The sequence below is a fragment of the Fringilla coelebs genome (genome assembly GCF_963513975.1).
Source record: "Fringilla coelebs genome assembly, chromosome: 3".
Lineage (NCBI taxonomy): Eukaryota > Metazoa > Chordata > Aves > Passeriformes > Fringillidae > Fringilla > Fringilla coelebs.
Genome location: NC_140030.1, coordinates 59,284,600 through 59,301,222, shown reverse-complemented (window position 1 = coordinate 59,301,222; position 16,623 = coordinate 59,284,600). Strand labels below are relative to the sequence as shown.

General features: G+C 38.4%; 1 protein-coding gene across 2 annotated transcripts in view; it reads left to right on the top strand.

The window, feature by feature from the left end:
* The window catches only part of SYNE1 (spectrin repeat containing nuclear envelope protein 1), a 278,124-nt gene that overhangs the window by 120,851 nt on the left and 140,650 nt on the right, over nt 1-16,623 (top strand). For both annotated transcript variants that reach the window (XM_084201522.1, XM_084201521.1), the window contains 10 exons: nt 609-721; nt 1,404-1,609; nt 2,644-2,799; nt 3,954-4,245; nt 4,941-5,113; nt 6,518-6,827; nt 8,621-8,785; nt 10,165-10,521; nt 13,855-13,991; nt 14,942-15,119. In XM_084201522.1, the coding sequence (XP_084057648.1) occupies nt 609-721; nt 1,404-1,609; nt 2,644-2,799; nt 3,954-4,245; nt 4,941-5,113; nt 6,518-6,827; nt 8,621-8,785; nt 10,165-10,521; nt 13,855-13,991; nt 14,942-15,119 (2,087 nt within the window). The remainder of the gene's footprint in view (nt 1-608; nt 722-1,403; nt 1,610-2,643; nt 2,800-3,953; nt 4,246-4,940; nt 5,114-6,517; nt 6,828-8,620; nt 8,786-10,164; nt 10,522-13,854; nt 13,992-14,941; nt 15,120-16,623) is intronic.

The following is a 16,623-nucleotide window of genomic DNA, read 5'->3' as shown; positions in this document are numbered from 1 at the left end:
TGCAATTACAACTTTATTTTTGTATGGAGCCTCTCAAAATGTCCTGTTACCAAATGTTCATTGGATAACTGCTATGAATCAAAGCATTTTATATAAACAGAATTCAATTCTAACTGTGTAACATGCATGAAAACCCACACTTCCTCACTATTAGGATTCAACTCTATCACATAAATACACTTTGTTTAATTGCAGTAAGGAGAGATATAACAAAATGGAGGTATTTATAATGTCAAAGCACCCATCTCAAGTCTTTCCTGGGCTCCCTGGGTAGGCAGAAAAGAAAAATAAGCAACTTTTAATCTTATTTATTAAGATACTGATTTCGATTTTATCTAGCATGAAACTTAGATGTGTCATAAACTGAAATTGACTGTCAAGGGCAGCCCAGTAAGACTGCTCAAATTTGGATGTTTACAGTGGTAACATCTGATTCCTTATGAAATTAATCCTACTCCCAAGGTTATTGAAGGCAATTTGACTTGTTCTGTTAGCTTTTATATGCTGTTCCTGAAGGATAAATAATTGTTTAAAACAGCTGTATAATATTGTGGATAATGCTGTATCTTAAAAACTATTCTCTTCTCTATACTTTTTTATTAAATAAGACTCTATGCAAGAATTCCAGGAATGGTTCTCTGGTGTGAAGGCTGCAGTAAAAGAATCATCTGACAGGTCTGGGGACAGCAAAGCCATAGAGGCAAAGCTACATGACTTGCAGGTATAGTGAACAAATTAAAATAAAACAACCAGTAATTAGCAATTTAGTATAGGAACCAATAATACCTCTAAAATAATTTGTAGATGCTAGCACAGTCATTGTTTTTGTTTTTTAAAAGGTAATATAAGAATGGTTTGAGGCAGCAGTATGTACTGTAGAGGGAATACAGTGAAAACTGTTGTCCCTGTTCTGAGAGATGAGAATTTAATTTCTGGGAAGTTTATGTGTAACTATCAGCTATATATTCTTGTTTCTGATTATTTTTTTTCTTTTTTCTTTCTTTCTTTCTTTCTCTTCCTTTACTTTTCCGATTTTTATAGCACTTTTACTTATTCAACATTTCAGATTAATACTGATATGTCAAAGATTGTATGCGTATACTTTTGATGAGACAGAGCATTTGTAGCAGACACCTATTGTAAGCAAAGCGTGTCACATCTTCAAGAGACTTTTAAACTTCAGAGAAAGCCATGACCACCTTGGGATCAAATAAAAAAAACTGAGTGCTGTGAATTGTAGCACCACTTAATAAAATTTTATTTGAACTATCTGTTTAGAAACTTTTCCATAGCTAAAAGTGGCTGTCATCTTCTTGGAGAAATCTGACCACTTCTCATGGAAATATTTCTTATCTTTAATTATCAAACCTTATGTGTTTAAACTACATTCTTTCATTGCACAGGGTGTGCTGGATTCTATTAGTGAAGGACAGAAAAAATTAGATGCTGCCTGCAAAGAAGGAGAAAGCTTATATGGTTGTTTGTCCAAACCAGTTGTGAGCCATATTCAGGAGGAAATAGCAAAGTCTAACCAGAACTTCCAGGAATTTCTCAACCAGTGTCTGAATGACAAGAAGGCCCTGGAAGCTTGTGCCTCACACCTGGGAAAGTGAGTAATACCAGTAGTCACAAAGAGACTGTATGAAATGGTCTGGCTTCCAAAGTGCAGGGCAAAAACCAAAATTATTTCCAGTTGCTCTAGTCCTGTTTGCTTTTTTCTTTGGAGATATTTAAGAGAAATTGAAGTTCTCTGATTAAAAAAAAACCACAACAGGTTTTGCTCCAAAGGCATCAGTTTGGTTAAAGGATGAAAGGTCATGATCATATATGCAGAAATGCTGTGTAGCTTATGAAACTCGAAATCAGCAGTTGGCATTCCAGTAATTTAAATGCCATTTTCTGGACAGAAAATGTGTGATGAAGTTCATTTCTGCTCTGGGGTTTGTAGATAGTATGCATTTTATATGTGTCTGTTCTGTTCCATTCCAAATGGACATATTTCCTAAGGAGCCAAGATGAAAACATCCTTAAATTACTGCTTAGGGCTTGAATTTTGAGAGTTAAAATATTTTCAGATACAAAGAGATTCAAAGCTGTTGCTAATTGAAAGCAAAGTTAGTGTGGCAGTAATGGGAAAAACAGCAGGATGAGAGGGTGTGCCTGCATGTAAGAAAAGAGGTTTCAAACTTAAGGCCAGAACTTGTTTTGCTGAGTTCTGAGCAGTCAAGATTCCAGTTCTCTTCTGTAGGTGAATTTGAAAACACAGCACTTCAGGTGTTCTGCACATAAATGTTGACAAAAAAAACCCCACTTTTACCCATTGTTTGTTCTTAGACTAAATCATTATGAGAATTTGAAAAAAGCTTTCTTTTGGTCTGCTTTATTGAATTTAGTAATGCATAAAAGTACTGTCACTTTAAATTTTGGAGGCTTCTGGTCTGCCTGTAGTTCCCATGATTTTGCTGAACATTTTTAGAGAGTTGCTGAATATTTTTAGACTAGTAGTCACCGTGGAATTATGTTTTGTGTACAACTCTTATTCTCGAAGCCTGAAATTGATACCCAGTCTTGAGGATATTAACTTCTTCCAACTTTACTCCACTTGAGAAGTATTTTTTAAGAGAGTATTTATCTGCTCTGTAGCTTTGAAGATCAGTACAAGAAGCTTACCCTGTGGATGCATGACATGGAAGAAAGAATAAGCACAGAAGCATTAGGAGAGAACAAACAGCTTGTTTCAGAGAAGAAAAAGGAGGTTCAAAAAGTGGAAAAGTTCCTGGAAGAGCTGCTGAACTCAAGGTATATTGAAAATATATTTTCTAATACTCTTTTTCCTCTACTAGGGCAGAAGTGAAATTAAACTGCTGGAGTAAAGTGTATTTTTGAAAGCTAGAGGAATGTGTTGGAAAATATTCCGTGAAAAGAGGCTAAATCTAGATATTTCTAGTTCTAATGAATTTCAACCAAATCCAATATTTGCTCTTGATAAATTAATAAAAGCTTTTCATACTTAATTAATAAATGGAAACTGCAAAGTGTAATTTTTAAAAATAAAAGATAAAAATACTGCTTTCAAAAGCAATAGTGAAAATTACTTTTCTCATTATGTCCATTTTAAAATTTTCTTTCTGTCCTGTAACATTCTGATCCAACCAGGTTAGCAGAACCCCCTTCCCCATACAGCTTGCCCTATAAAAGAGCTCAAAAGGCATTCACATTAGCTGTGAAATCTTTCCAAAATTCAGACTTATCCAGTAAATGATGAAGTAATTGCCGTTTTGAGTACACAGAGTTTTTTTCAAATTCTCTTTTCATTACTGGGTTGGTGAAGGTAGAACAAAAACAGTAGTCAGTTTTCCAAGTCTCACAGCCTCTTTAAAAGAAACACCTAGTCACTCCCTATGGCCTTGAGACTGATGCAAGACATTTTGGGTTGATGTAAATTCCCTCTAGTCATCAGGTATCAGGAAAGGTGATCAAGTAGATTGAGATTAACTGAGGCTATATAAACCCAGTTTTAATCCCTTTTACTGACTCTTGTACTGAGTCTGAGTCATTGTCTAATCCTGGACAAATGACCTTCCTACAGTCATGCCTTCCTACCTGTACAAGATGACAAACTTCTTAGAAGCTTTGGCAGGTACAAAAGGGTAGCACTGGTAGAAAAGGAAATCTGGACTGCTGGAAAGAAAACTAAGGTAGCTTTTAATTTAAATGTTTGTGGTCATTCTGAGCACCAAAATTCTGCAAGAAATGGCACTGCACACAAGAAAAGATATTAATCGGTACACGCTGCTTATATTCTTCCAGTGTCTCCTTAGTAATTTTTTCAGTTAACTGTGAACTCTTATCACTGGTGGAGTAGGTGTTATGTCAGGAGCCTTCATCACCTCTAGCCATGGCTATAATACTCCACATTTTCTGAAGCTTTTAGTCTCGTTATTTTCTTCCAGGGACTCTTTTGATCAGCTCTCCCAAATGGCACAGACTTTAAATGAAGGAGGCCATGGTGCAGGGAGAGAAGTACGTCTGGCTTCTCAACATCTCACCAGTTATCAAAACATGGTCAAAACTGTCAAGGAGAAGCTGAGGACATGTCAGCTTGCGCTCCAAGAGCATCTCACTTTTGAGGAGGCATTGCAGAGTATGTGGTCGTGGGTGAAAGAGGTTCAAGATAAACTGGCATCATCACAGAGCACTCTTGGAAGCAAAGCCACCCTGGAAAGACGATTGACACAAATTCAGGTAAAGAAGGATAGATAAAATAGATATTACACATCAAGATTAATATTGGGTGTGGGCCACTTCAGCGAGAAAGGTATATTTTTAGAATTTATTCTTTCAATGGTTATGAAGAAGAGGATCAGAATTCAAGGTCATCTTGAAAAATTGGGATGGGAAGTAGAAAAAAACAGGATGAATTTTAATGGGAACAGATGTCAGGCATCACATTTCATAAGAAATAATGAACTATGAAAATGTATATGCAGGCCCAGAAAGCTTTCTAATACAGGGGTGGCCTTGGAATAATTGACAGAGTCTCTCTGTCATGGCTGTGGTGTTTCTATCACAGGAGGTCTTGAGGAAGAGGTTAGATAAACAGCTAATAGGAGAGATTAGAGAGAGAGAGACATCATTAAGAGATCTGCCATGGCCTTTCCTGAGGTTTCTTCTAGCTGTGCAGTGCTTGACCTACTCAGTATCTGCTGCAATGTGAGCAGTATTTTAGGTTGACCAATCCTAGATGTAGGAAAAACTACTGGATCACTTCCACATGACAAGGTACAGGCCCTTAGAAGAAAAGGTGCCTAGGAATTCCTACTGGATATGACTGTTAAGGATGGATGAGCTCAGAGAAGATGGTGTTCACTGTTGAAAGAATTACAGCTCTCATTTCTCATCCGGTTACATTTGATATTTTGACCTCTTTTGCCTCACAGGAGATCCTCTTACTCAAAGGTGACGGTGAAGTTAAGCTGAACATGGCCATTGGCAAAGGAGAACAAGCACTTAAAAGCAGCAATGAGGAAGGACAGAAAGTGATACAAACTGAGCTTCAGACGCTGAAGGATGTATGGAATGACATCATCAGTACCTCAGTGAACTGGCAGAGGTAAGAATCCCTGGAAAACACAGGTCAGACCCTGCCATCTTTGCTTACAGAGGGTGGTGCCTTAAAGCATGGAGGAGTACATTAGTTCATTACTGCTATGTGAGGGGAAATTTGCATTATCAGAGAGAACCAGAATTGTCTGAGAAAAATACACAAAATTGCCTGGAAAAAAATGATGAGTTGACCCTACTAGATGAATCAAATTTCACATGAGATGGTACTTCAAATTGATCTAAAAATTAATGAAAGTCACACCAATTCATACAGAGAAAAATCTAGAAAGCATTTTCCTGAGTTTTTGAGCCTGTACTTTGGCAAGACCAAGAACATGTGACAGATATTTATCCACCTTTTCCATACATAACCCAGGAAAGCTTTCTCCATTCTGTTTTCATTAAGTTTCTTTGATTTAAAAAAAAAAATCCTTATATCAACTCCAAATAATCTTTCTTGCATATTAAGCTGATTTCATCTCATCTTGACCTGTGTGGAAATGAAAAGTTTTTCTTATTGGCTGTGTGAGATAACTTTATACATCTGAAGGCCTCCATCATCTCTGTTCTAAGCAGATTTATGTTTCTCAATTTCTCTGTGGTAATTCTTTCTGGGCCTCTATCACACCTGTTTTGCTATTCAAGAGATTGAAGACTATCCCCAGTTTTTCTACATTTTTTCTTAAAATAGAAAAACTGAAAGTGGTGCCACTTTCTTAGCTGCACCAAAATTGCAATTATAATAGTATGTAGAAAATTATAGTGGGCTGTCTTAACAATGTCACACAAATTTCACCCAATTTTTATCATAAAATATTTTTTAGATTAGGTTAGTCCATGGCATTTTGAGGGAAAATCTTACCACACACTTGTCTATCTGTAAGTCCCGTGAAATGGGAATTACATTCCTCAACATGAATCCCAGAGAGGTATGGTGATCTACCAGGAACAGCAATATATAACAGAAGGGAAAATATCTTATAAATTGTAAATGAGTCTATAGATAATGGGTTTGTTCTTTCAAAACTTGCCAGAATATCTCTTAATTGACAGTAATTTCATAGGCTGCTGCATATTTTATTACTCTGATCATAAAAAACTCCAGTAATGTTCCATATTTTACTTTGCTGAACAGACACTGAAATGCACTTTTCATTAGTCTGAGTAACCTGTAAAAGGGAAGCAGCAATGTTGGTTGTACAAAGGGGCTCAAAAGCCACAGAAATTCTAAAACAACTTGGATCCAAGTTAATGTAGGAAACAAAAGCAAGATGAAAAAAAAAGGTATCTTCTAAACCTATTGTGTATGGCTACAGACAGTGTAACAATTAAGGTATAAGCAGCCTCTTTTTTTTTTTTTCCCCAAACTGTTTAAAAGTTCTCATCTGCACTTTGTTTCTTTTAATGTAAGCTGCCTAGATTCTGTCATTAGCCAGTGGAATGACTATCTGGAAAGGAAAAACCAGCTGGAGCAGTGGCTAGAGAATTTGGATCACAAAGTGGAACAGCCTTTAGAACCACAGATTGGTCTGAAGGAGAAGTTTGCTCAGCTGGACCATTTCCAGGCTATTGTTTCAGAGATAGAGGATCACTCAGATGATTTACAGCAAGTCATTGAAAAAGCTGTGGAACTATCTGAAAAAACGGGGGATGCTTCCTTTGGAGATGCAGCTCAAGAAGAACTAAAAACACAGTTTAATGACATCACAACTGTAGCCAAGGTAAGATAAGTATCTCCATTTCAAATAAGTAAAATGTTTAGACATTTGTATATATAGCTAAAAAACTTTGATTTTTGAATTTTTTAGTAACTAAAGGATTGACGGTGAATAATCTTGCCTCTGGTATAGTTGAGTCTAATAAAAACATTGAATATAGTTTACTAAAATTTAATGGAATGCAAAAATGGTATTGAGAGTTGAAATTGCTGGGGTTATGATTTTGGAAAAGTGAAGGCCATATATTTTGTTCCTAGTTTCCACAGCAGAATACAACAGTGTTTCTGATATTCTGACACATTTATTTTCATCTAATTCTTTTCATTCATTTCTAGCCTTTTTTTTCTTTACCTAGAAAGGCAAGAATAAAATGCCTCCCTGAGCAGGAAACATATTGTCATAAAGATAAATCCTATTGTCAAAAAGATTTATGCCCATATTTTGTGGTGTTTCAAGCCACTAAGCACAGCACATGCTATGCAGGTATTCTGTTTGGTTTCTAAGGAAAGATATGTGGGCTCACTGGGACCTTCTGCCAGCCAGATCATGAGAGTGAAACACCTTGCCTCCACGCTCCCCTTGTACTGGTGCTACATTTTGGTGTGAGCAATGTACACAGGGATGTGTGGTTTCCTTTCCGAGGAGTCTTTTGCTTCCCTAGGAGGTGGTTTTGGTTAGCATCAGGTGCATGTGGACATTTTCTTACCCTGTTGCTGCATAAAATGCATTGAGGTATAAAAACTTTGAGGATTTACTTTAGGTCTTCTTTGTTTAGCTAGTAACTATCCATTGACAATTACACATCCTGAGGGATTATTTCTGATGGGCTTTTTTGGAGGCAGCAGCAGGTCTTGTTAATCTAACTTATTTTAATAGCATTTGTTGAATGTTGACTTTAAAATAACGGAGTTTAATTTGGAGGTGGTTTAGTTTGAAACTGGCTCCAAGACACTTCAATCTAGATTAGAGTATCAACACAGGGGTAAAAATCTATTTGATTAGCTCATTTCACTTTTGGTTAGTTTTGATAAACATTCATTAGTGCTGTCTCAAAATAATATAGCAACAAGGCAAACCTCAACCACTGTACTCTTCCACTGTTCACAGTAAGATAAACTGACCCCACTCTAAGCTTACTTACTAACTTACTTACTTACTTACTTACAAAAGCTAAGATGGAGCCAGGAAGCAGCTGTTCAGGCAGCTGTGTCAGAGGAAGCATCCTCCAGGACTGCAGGGTAGGTGGCTGGGGACAGCCACCACTTCTGCTGTGATGGTCGAAATAGGACTCAGCACCAAAAGATCATTTTGCACTTTAGGACAGCTGAAGTTTTTGTGGTTTTGCTGTGGGACATCTCCATGACTCTGTTTAGCATTTGTGGAGACTTGGTGCTTCTAAGTAAGAGCTGTGTTTCTGGCAGCAATGCTGCACCCTGGGAGTGGCCATGGGTGATCTGCCAGACCCTTTCCGGGGTGTATTGGGAAAGGGATGCCAGAGTGACACAGCTGCAGCATTGATATCTACTACACCATACATTAGACTATTTTAAAGTATATTTTTGCATCCATTTTCAGAAGACTTCTGCTCCAGCAGAAAATCCTTGTTCAGACCAACCCAAACCAAACCTTTCCCAGTGTTTCTCAGTTTCTGTTCTGATGCCACAAGCTATACCCTATTCACTATTCAAATGCATGCTATGGAGTCAAACCAGCACTGCATGCTTAAAGCCAGCATAGCATTAAGTACTTTATTGGTCTTTTTTTTTTCTTTTTTTTTTTTGTCATCTGATTGATAGGAGAAAATGAGGAAAGTGGAAGATATCGTGAAAGATCATTTGCTTTATCTGGATGCTGTGCATGAATTCACAGACTGGCTTCATTCTGCAAAGGAAGAGCTTCACCGCTGGTCAGATGCATCTGGAGATACACCAACTATACAGAAGAAGCTGGCCAAAATCAATGTACGTGAGCATTCATGATTTCTTCTGCAATTCAGACCCTATGCTTTAAAAAAAAAACCCAGTCAAACAGTTGTGGGATCTTGCTTTTTTTCTCTGAAATGGTGATTACATTTCAGTGAGCTGAAAGCAAGCTTTCCAAGCTGTGCTTTGTTTTCTACTCCCTTCTCATATTAACAGATGGAGTAAAAGTATAATCAGACCTAAGTTAACCACAGCACACATGGGAACAATTTGCAAGAGCGGAAGCCCGGTGGCATCACAAAAGAATGTGGCTTAGCTGATTAATGAATACTTCTTTTTCCTCATCCCTAAATATGCTTTCTCCATGAGCAGAATTGTCTAAATCAGTGACAACCTTTCCTGCTTTGCATGAAATGGAGCTGTGTAAAGCAGCACAAGGATTGTCCCCCTCAAACATGGTAGAAATATGTGAGTTGCCTCCCTGTGTATACTTTCCTTAGCCTGGAACCTATTCTTAGCCATCTGAGTGCATAAGAAATTTGCATATTTCTGAATACAACACTAAAGCAGGCTACATGTTTTACCCATGCCTGGTGTTTACATTCAGATAATCAGGCTTGCAACATTTTACTCTGCTCCTAAACATGAGAGAGTGGGACAGTGAACTTAAATGCTAGATGAAGATTTGGGATCCCCAAGATCAAATTACAGATTTTTGTACATTCTGGGGTAATTTTCAGTCTCCTTTGTGCTCAAACTCCTGATCTGTAAAACGGGAAAGGGAGGAGTTAGCAGCATCAAGTTCATAAGGTGAACAAGAGAAGAAATAACATTACTGTAGTGTTTGGGGTGGTATTTATACATTCTCCAGTTTCTTAAGCTGAAAGGTCCAAGGATTTAGATGTCTGAGATTGAACTAAGGATGCCATGGAAAGAATTTAGCTCTGAAAACAAAACCAAAACCATATACTCAGGAAAAAAAAAAAAAAAAAAAAAAAAAAAAGACGTGTTCAACCAATTCTGGCACATCACAGGTCACAAGCAGGCTGAAAACTGCAGTTCTGTTTCTGAGACTGCTGTGAGCAGCTACACACCAGCATTTCTTACGCAGGAGATCACAACAAAGTCATGTTCCGCATCTCAACCTAAATAGTATTTTTCATCTCTAAAACGCGTTCATTCTTCCTGTCTTTCTCTCCAAAGCTGAAGACAGTTTCAGAACTGCTGTTGAAGGCCCGCAAGGGCCGCTGTTAACTGGGTTTTGCTCCCCCCGCTTCCCAGACCGCTGCCGTCCGGGGGCCGCGGCTCGGGGCGGTGCGGGGCGCTGGGGACGGGCCGGGCCGGGACGGGCCGGGAGGCGCCCCCGGGCGGCGGCGATGTGGCGGCTCCCGGGTTACCATGGCAATGTCGCCCCGCAGGAGCTGGTGGAGTCCCGGCAGAGCGGCGCGGGCCGGCTGAGCCGGGTGGAGGCGCTGGCTCCGGCCGCCCGGCGCGGCACGACGGCGGGCGGGTGCCAGCTGCTGGCGGCCGAGATGCAGGCGCTGCAGGCGGACTGGCGGCAGTGGGAGGAGAGCGCCCGCCGCAGCCAGGGCGGCCTGCGGGACCTGCTCAGCCAGATGGCCCTGTCGGAGCGGGAGTTCGCGGCGCAGGCCGGGCGGCTGGAGGAGGCTGTGCAGCGGCTCGCAGGGCAGCTGGCCGCCTGGGCGCAGGGGCTGGCCCCCGCCGACAGCCGCAGCACGGACGCCGAGGTGGTGGAGAGCTGGCGCAAGGAGAAAGTAAGGGCATGTCTCTTTTCCTAGCGGCGTTTCCGCCGTAGATGTGCGGGCACCGCGGGCGGGAAACTTCCGCCAAGCGGGACTGTCCAGCGCATCGCAAAATCAGTGCTCGCGGAAGGTGTTTCTGTGAAAGCCCCACTTCCCAAACTCTTTGTGTTACCGTGATCACGGCGAGCGGTGCTGGCAGAACACGTCCCTCCCCTCGGCCTCTGCTGTACCAGGCTTAGCAAACGCTTCCTGGGTTTTAGGTGTTGAACCCAGGGCTTGCCCCTGGGAGGAAGCCAAGGAGCTGGCACGCCGGCTCTGGGCTGCGCTTCAAAGTTGCTCGGTGGTTCGAGCCAGAGTAGCATTTGATGGAGGAAATGTGAAGCTTTTCCTAAAAGCCAAGTAAGAAACTGGTGCCATTGAAATTTGTCAGGAATGTATTTGGCGTATACTTTTCCCTTTCTTGAAAAATCCTCTACGTTATGCACGTTGAGATCTTGCCCAATATTTAAAGAAGTTAATCTGGAAATGGGTCTAATCCCTAATTGCTTTGCTTTGGAATGCAGTAGAATTGAGAGAAATAGAGGTTGTTTCTGTTCCTGGTTGTCTCCTAGCAAAAGATTCCCCATGTATATATCACAGCCCCTCCGTGTAAATATATACAGATATTTGCAACAATCAAGATACATGTTTGTATCTCAACCACAATGACTCACATATGTTGATAAAAGATACAGAGTATTTCTCTTTCTTTTGCAGTAAAGCAGTAGAGGGGGAGAGGTGTGTATTGCCTACTTTCTGACCCCTTGACTAAAGTAGTGTTCAAAAAAGCCCCAGAACACCTTTTCTTTGAACTGAGATTATGGATCTCCTTCTGCAGAGTCCCTGCCAAGTTATTTCTGTGGCTTCCTCTTTTACAGAATTCCTTGCATGGATTAATGAAACGTGCTTGCTTGAGTGCCATTATGTGTCTGTAGGAGTAACAAAGAGGGCATTAAGATGAAGCAAATAATTGTACAAATATCAAAATGTTTCATATATATGTGTTTTTAAAAAGGAAACAAAGACATGGGATTGTTATCAACACACCAGACATTTTTTATTTCATAAATGGAGAAATATTAAATTGAAAGGCTATTGCTTTTATTAGTAGTATATATAATATGTATGTACTGTAGCTCTAGATAAGGACACTTTACTTAGATTATACAGTTGTAAAGTTTGGCTAAGGAGGAAGATGCAGAAGCATCTCATGAGGTAACTATGCATAGCCCCACTATGTAATTTTATTTATAGTTAGAAGAAATGTGACAGTAATCTTCCCATTGTTGGACCCCTGGGAAAGGCCCTATTGTGAATATAAAATAGCTCTGCAGTTTCCATTTCTATTGTCTCACAGTGATTCTGTTGCCATGTTAGCCAAGGCCACAAATTAAAAATGCATTTCCTAATTTGTAGAACTAGCAAGATCATTCTTCTACTCTGTTATACTGTAGCTCTGCTCCCTTAGGTATGTGCAGCATTAGAGCAACAGATTTTGTGCTTGGAATTCAGCAAATTATTTTTGTAATCGGCAGATTCAATATTAAATCCAACTGGCTGCAACAGTGATGTCACTGTATGGAAAAATGCCATAGTTAAATTTACCCCGTTTTGCAAGTTATTGCTCCTGTTTGTTAGTAGGCTATGGCTAAAGCTGTATGTAATCAGAATAACCTCTTAGTTATTGAGGTAGGTTATTTGAAACTGAAAAATTGTGCTGAAAACAGGCAGTTCTAACCTTGTGTTAGTCTTAAAGGTGCTTTCCTTCCATAAAAAAGGGGCTGCTAACAATTCATTATGGTGATTCTTGCCCTTGGCAATTTGGGACATCCTGTGTTTAGGTAATGCCCATTGCCGTGTTATTTTAAATGCCTCCCAGAAGAATGGTTTCAGTAGTTTAACTGCAAGTAAAGTAAGCAAAAAGTATTTAGTGGGTTTTTTCTAAGCATTATTGCTCTTACATAATTACTTAGTTCAAATGCTACTTTATATGGCATTGAAACAAGTGACTATTTCAAGTATCTCTTAATCATGATTGAAGAGATTTCTGGTGTATGAGTAGCTCAAAGAAGGTAGTCCATAATATGATAATGAATAATGTAAATCAGGGGACTCTTGAAAAATCTACTGCAGGAAAATATCATTTGTAGTTTTCCTGGACATTCAGTTTTGTGCAGAACTCTTTACAATGTATATTTTTAATAATCCTCTTTTTTATTCTTCTGAATATATATGTATAAATATATATATAAAAATAAATATATATAAAAATATATATATGTGTGTGTGTGTATATATACACACATACACACACACATACACACACACACACACACACACACACACACACACACACATATATTCTTTAGGAATGTGTTTTGGGGGCACTTTTATCTCCCTCTTCCAGATCCCTGTTCAAATCTTATCTGCACCTTCATATGATCTGTTTCTCAAGTTTATATTGGAAGTTTCTTCCAGACTGGCACTCCAGCCAAACTATTCTATACATGCCAAATGCTCTGGTCTGCCTGCACTGCAGAACCTCTGCTGTTAGCCTGAGAGGAATGTCTGAAGAATTTAGTTCCTAGTGAGGCGAGGAGCCAAGTCTGCACTGCTCATTATGCTGGAGTAGCTGGCAGGATTCTGCAGAGGAGATGCTGTAGACATCTTCAAGCACTGTTTTTGTTGGAGTACTTATCACACCTCTCCTTGTGACGCAAGCCAACAAAATCTCTTTTTCTGTTTTGTTGGCTTAACTGTCTCCAAGGCACAAGCCATTCCAGTGCATCAATGACAGGCAGTAACCCAGTTACTCTGTCATGATTGTGAGCAGCTGTACCTTTAAGTTATGAAGTCATATGTGGAAAGAGTTGAATCTGCTTAAAAGCTTTGTACATAAATTAACTTTCTGTATACAGCTCCAAAAAAATTATTTGAACCTGTTAAACTCAAGTCAACAGGATAATTATATTTATATAAACACATATCATTTGCTATTCTCCAAATGTATGTACTTTCATGTGTGTACAGCTAATTTACAACACTATTGCTCGTTTGTTAGAATGAAATTTATATCTTAAAATGGGCTTCAAGAATATTTTGAGCTAAGGAAGTTGAAGCATCCAGAAATTTGGTCTCTAGAAGCTCATAATTTCAAATAAGGTACTGTAGACTTGACAGCTAAAATATTCTTGAAATTAAATCTATAGATCTTAAATTAATTAATTTAAATTCTGATAAACTCTGATTAAAAAATTCTGGCATTTTTTATATTTACTCACCAATATTTTTCATTTATTTTAACAGGAAACATTGGATGCTCTGGTAAAGTCTGAACAAATGACAGATGAGATCAAAACTCAGTTAAATGATCTTTGTAGATTTTCCAGGGATTTAAGTACTCATTCTTCAAAAGTTTCAGGGTTGATTAAGGAGTATAACAGGTATGCATTCATTTTGTTTATAATTTATCTCATGTGTGTCTGTGTGGGGGATGATGAGCTGTCTTTAAGGGAACCATTAATTAGAATTTTAGAACTAGAGACAGACATATGCTATAGTTAGAATCATTATTTTGATTTTGGTGTCAATAAAAGTTATGCAAAGTAGTAATTTGATTTTTTTAATTTTTTTTTTTTTAAAGCCAGGCTATGCCACTAAACTCAGCTGAAACTAAATGTACATGTATACCTGATGTATTACAGGAGTCCTTGTAAAAAAGTGAGGTAGTAGTATGTCTTATTTGTGTGAAGGAAAACTTACTATACCAGCTAGTTCAGATATTTTCCTTGATTTTGTCCTTCATTTTATTCTTCTTTGTTTAATTTGTTTTTTGAAGCAGGAACTAGCTAGGAAAGGTGGCATTTGCTTCTTGCTTGCTTGCTTTCTCTCAAGTCACTCTGATTTACTTTCAGAAGATTTCAGACAGAAGGATCTGTTGTTTCTTGTAGAAGATTACAGCTTCTGGCTTCTGTAGCTGCAGGAGGATGTGATTACTCAGACTGATCCTTTAAAACCTCGTGGACTTAACAGAGCCACAGAAGTTAGAATTTTATTCACTGTAGTCCTGTGCCCTCTCCCTAGAGAGAGAAAGAGGCTTGCAGAATACATAGATGCTTAGGTGCACTGAGTCATTCTGTGGAAACACTTGTACCTGTCATATCTGTGACAGCTATGTCCCAATTTACATGCTTCACTTTTGAGAACTGAAAGCTTCTAATGGATTTCCTGGTTCCTCAGTTAAGTGCATAAATTTGGTAGGAGGAATCCAGGTTAACCTACCCTTACCATTGTGTTTCAGAGAACAAAATAATAGCATTGTCACCTAACAGAGTCCTGCCCTTCCTCCCCCCCTCCCTCGCTTTTTTCTTCTTCCCTGATGTGATAAACCCAGCCTCTGCCTGCAAGCTTCAAAAGGATGTCAGAGCAAGGAGCAGATCTTGCAGCAAAGATTTCGGACGGCTTTCAGGGACTTTCAGCAGTGGCTGGTCAATGCAAGAGTCACCACTGCCAAATGCTTTGACGTGCCTCAAAACATCAGTGAAGCTTCAGCAAGTCTGCAGAAAATACAGGTAACTTTATAGCAGTAAAACACCAGTCTAAGGGAGACCAAATCAATTTAATGTACAGCTCAGATTAATTTATTTGATTAATTACTGCTTTTGTTAATGTTGTTATTGTTAACACTAAAGGTGACTCATTGCAGAGAAATAAACACTTTTTTTTTTCTATTTTGTTTAGTTTAATTATTGGGCTACAGTCTGAAAGTAGTTATGTCTCATAATAGTTTTCCTTGCCTGTTTCTTTTTTATAATGTGAGAAAAATGTGTTTTAGGTGGGAGAGTACTGTAAAATCAGAATGATACCAGAATCGAGTCTCAGTACCTGGAGTTATTTCACAATTAAGTGAATACTTTTCATCATGTATGAAAATGGAGCCCTTATGGTACAAGAGCAGAGTTAAATTATATGCAGTGGGAGCTGGCATTTAAAAAGAATATTTTCTACATACAACTAAAATAAGCCCAAACAGTTCTGTGGAAAGGAATGACAGTTGAAAGTACGTTTTAGTAAATCAAATGAATGAAAGTTATTTTATTAATAGAACATAGCTATCATTTTAACTGAAACTAACAAAATGAGAATTATTTAATGAGGCTGTTATACCTTTAGATAGTATAACAGAGGAAATTCATAACTGTTTCTCAGAAAACAGCAAAAGCTAACCTCTTCCTCGTTCTGGTATATTCACTTTTCCTTTGCTTGAAGAGTCCAAATAATGCTGTCTTGATATATCAAATATTTGACTGCATCATGTTGAGAATATCTTCAGAAGGGGAAAGTCCTGGTAATTTTTTACATTAAATATAAATGTTTTAGCAAGGTTGGGGCTTTTTTCAAAAGTGGGTTTCTTTTTTTTTAATCACTACAGTCCCATCATAAGACCATACCTTGTTCTCCTTCTCTCTGAAAGCTGCTTTAGGTGAAATAAACTTTTTTTGGACTGCTTTAGAACTTCTAAAGATGTCTTGCTAACCTGTATAAACCTAAAATTTGTTTTTCTTGAAAGTTAATGTTCTGTCTGTTAGCACACTTTACGTCATTAAGTCACCAATATCTTTCATTTTAATATAGCCAGAATTTATAGTCCAAGTATCTCAAAGTTAACAGACCCTTTGCATTCTCCATTAAGACATCTCGTGTAACACAGCATCAGAACCTGACCTAATTTTGGTATCAAGCCTGTTACTCCTGAGCATGGGTGTAACCTAATGATTATGTGTATTACATAATCACAATAATAACAGTTTAAAATATTTCTATGTAAAACTGTTAAATTTCTTTGCGTTCTAAATGCTTACAGAGTTTTTTAATAAGTTACAAAGAGATTATCCCAATAAGCTGGAATTTAAAAATCTGTTTCCTTACATTTCTGTATAATTCTTGTACCTGCATTTTTCCACACACTTCTTGCACACCAGCACTGTGTAAGATTTCTGTGAAGATTAATATTTCTAAACAGGGAAGGTTAGTTAAGGATACAGAGGCATAAATCACACAGATTGGACGTTGGTC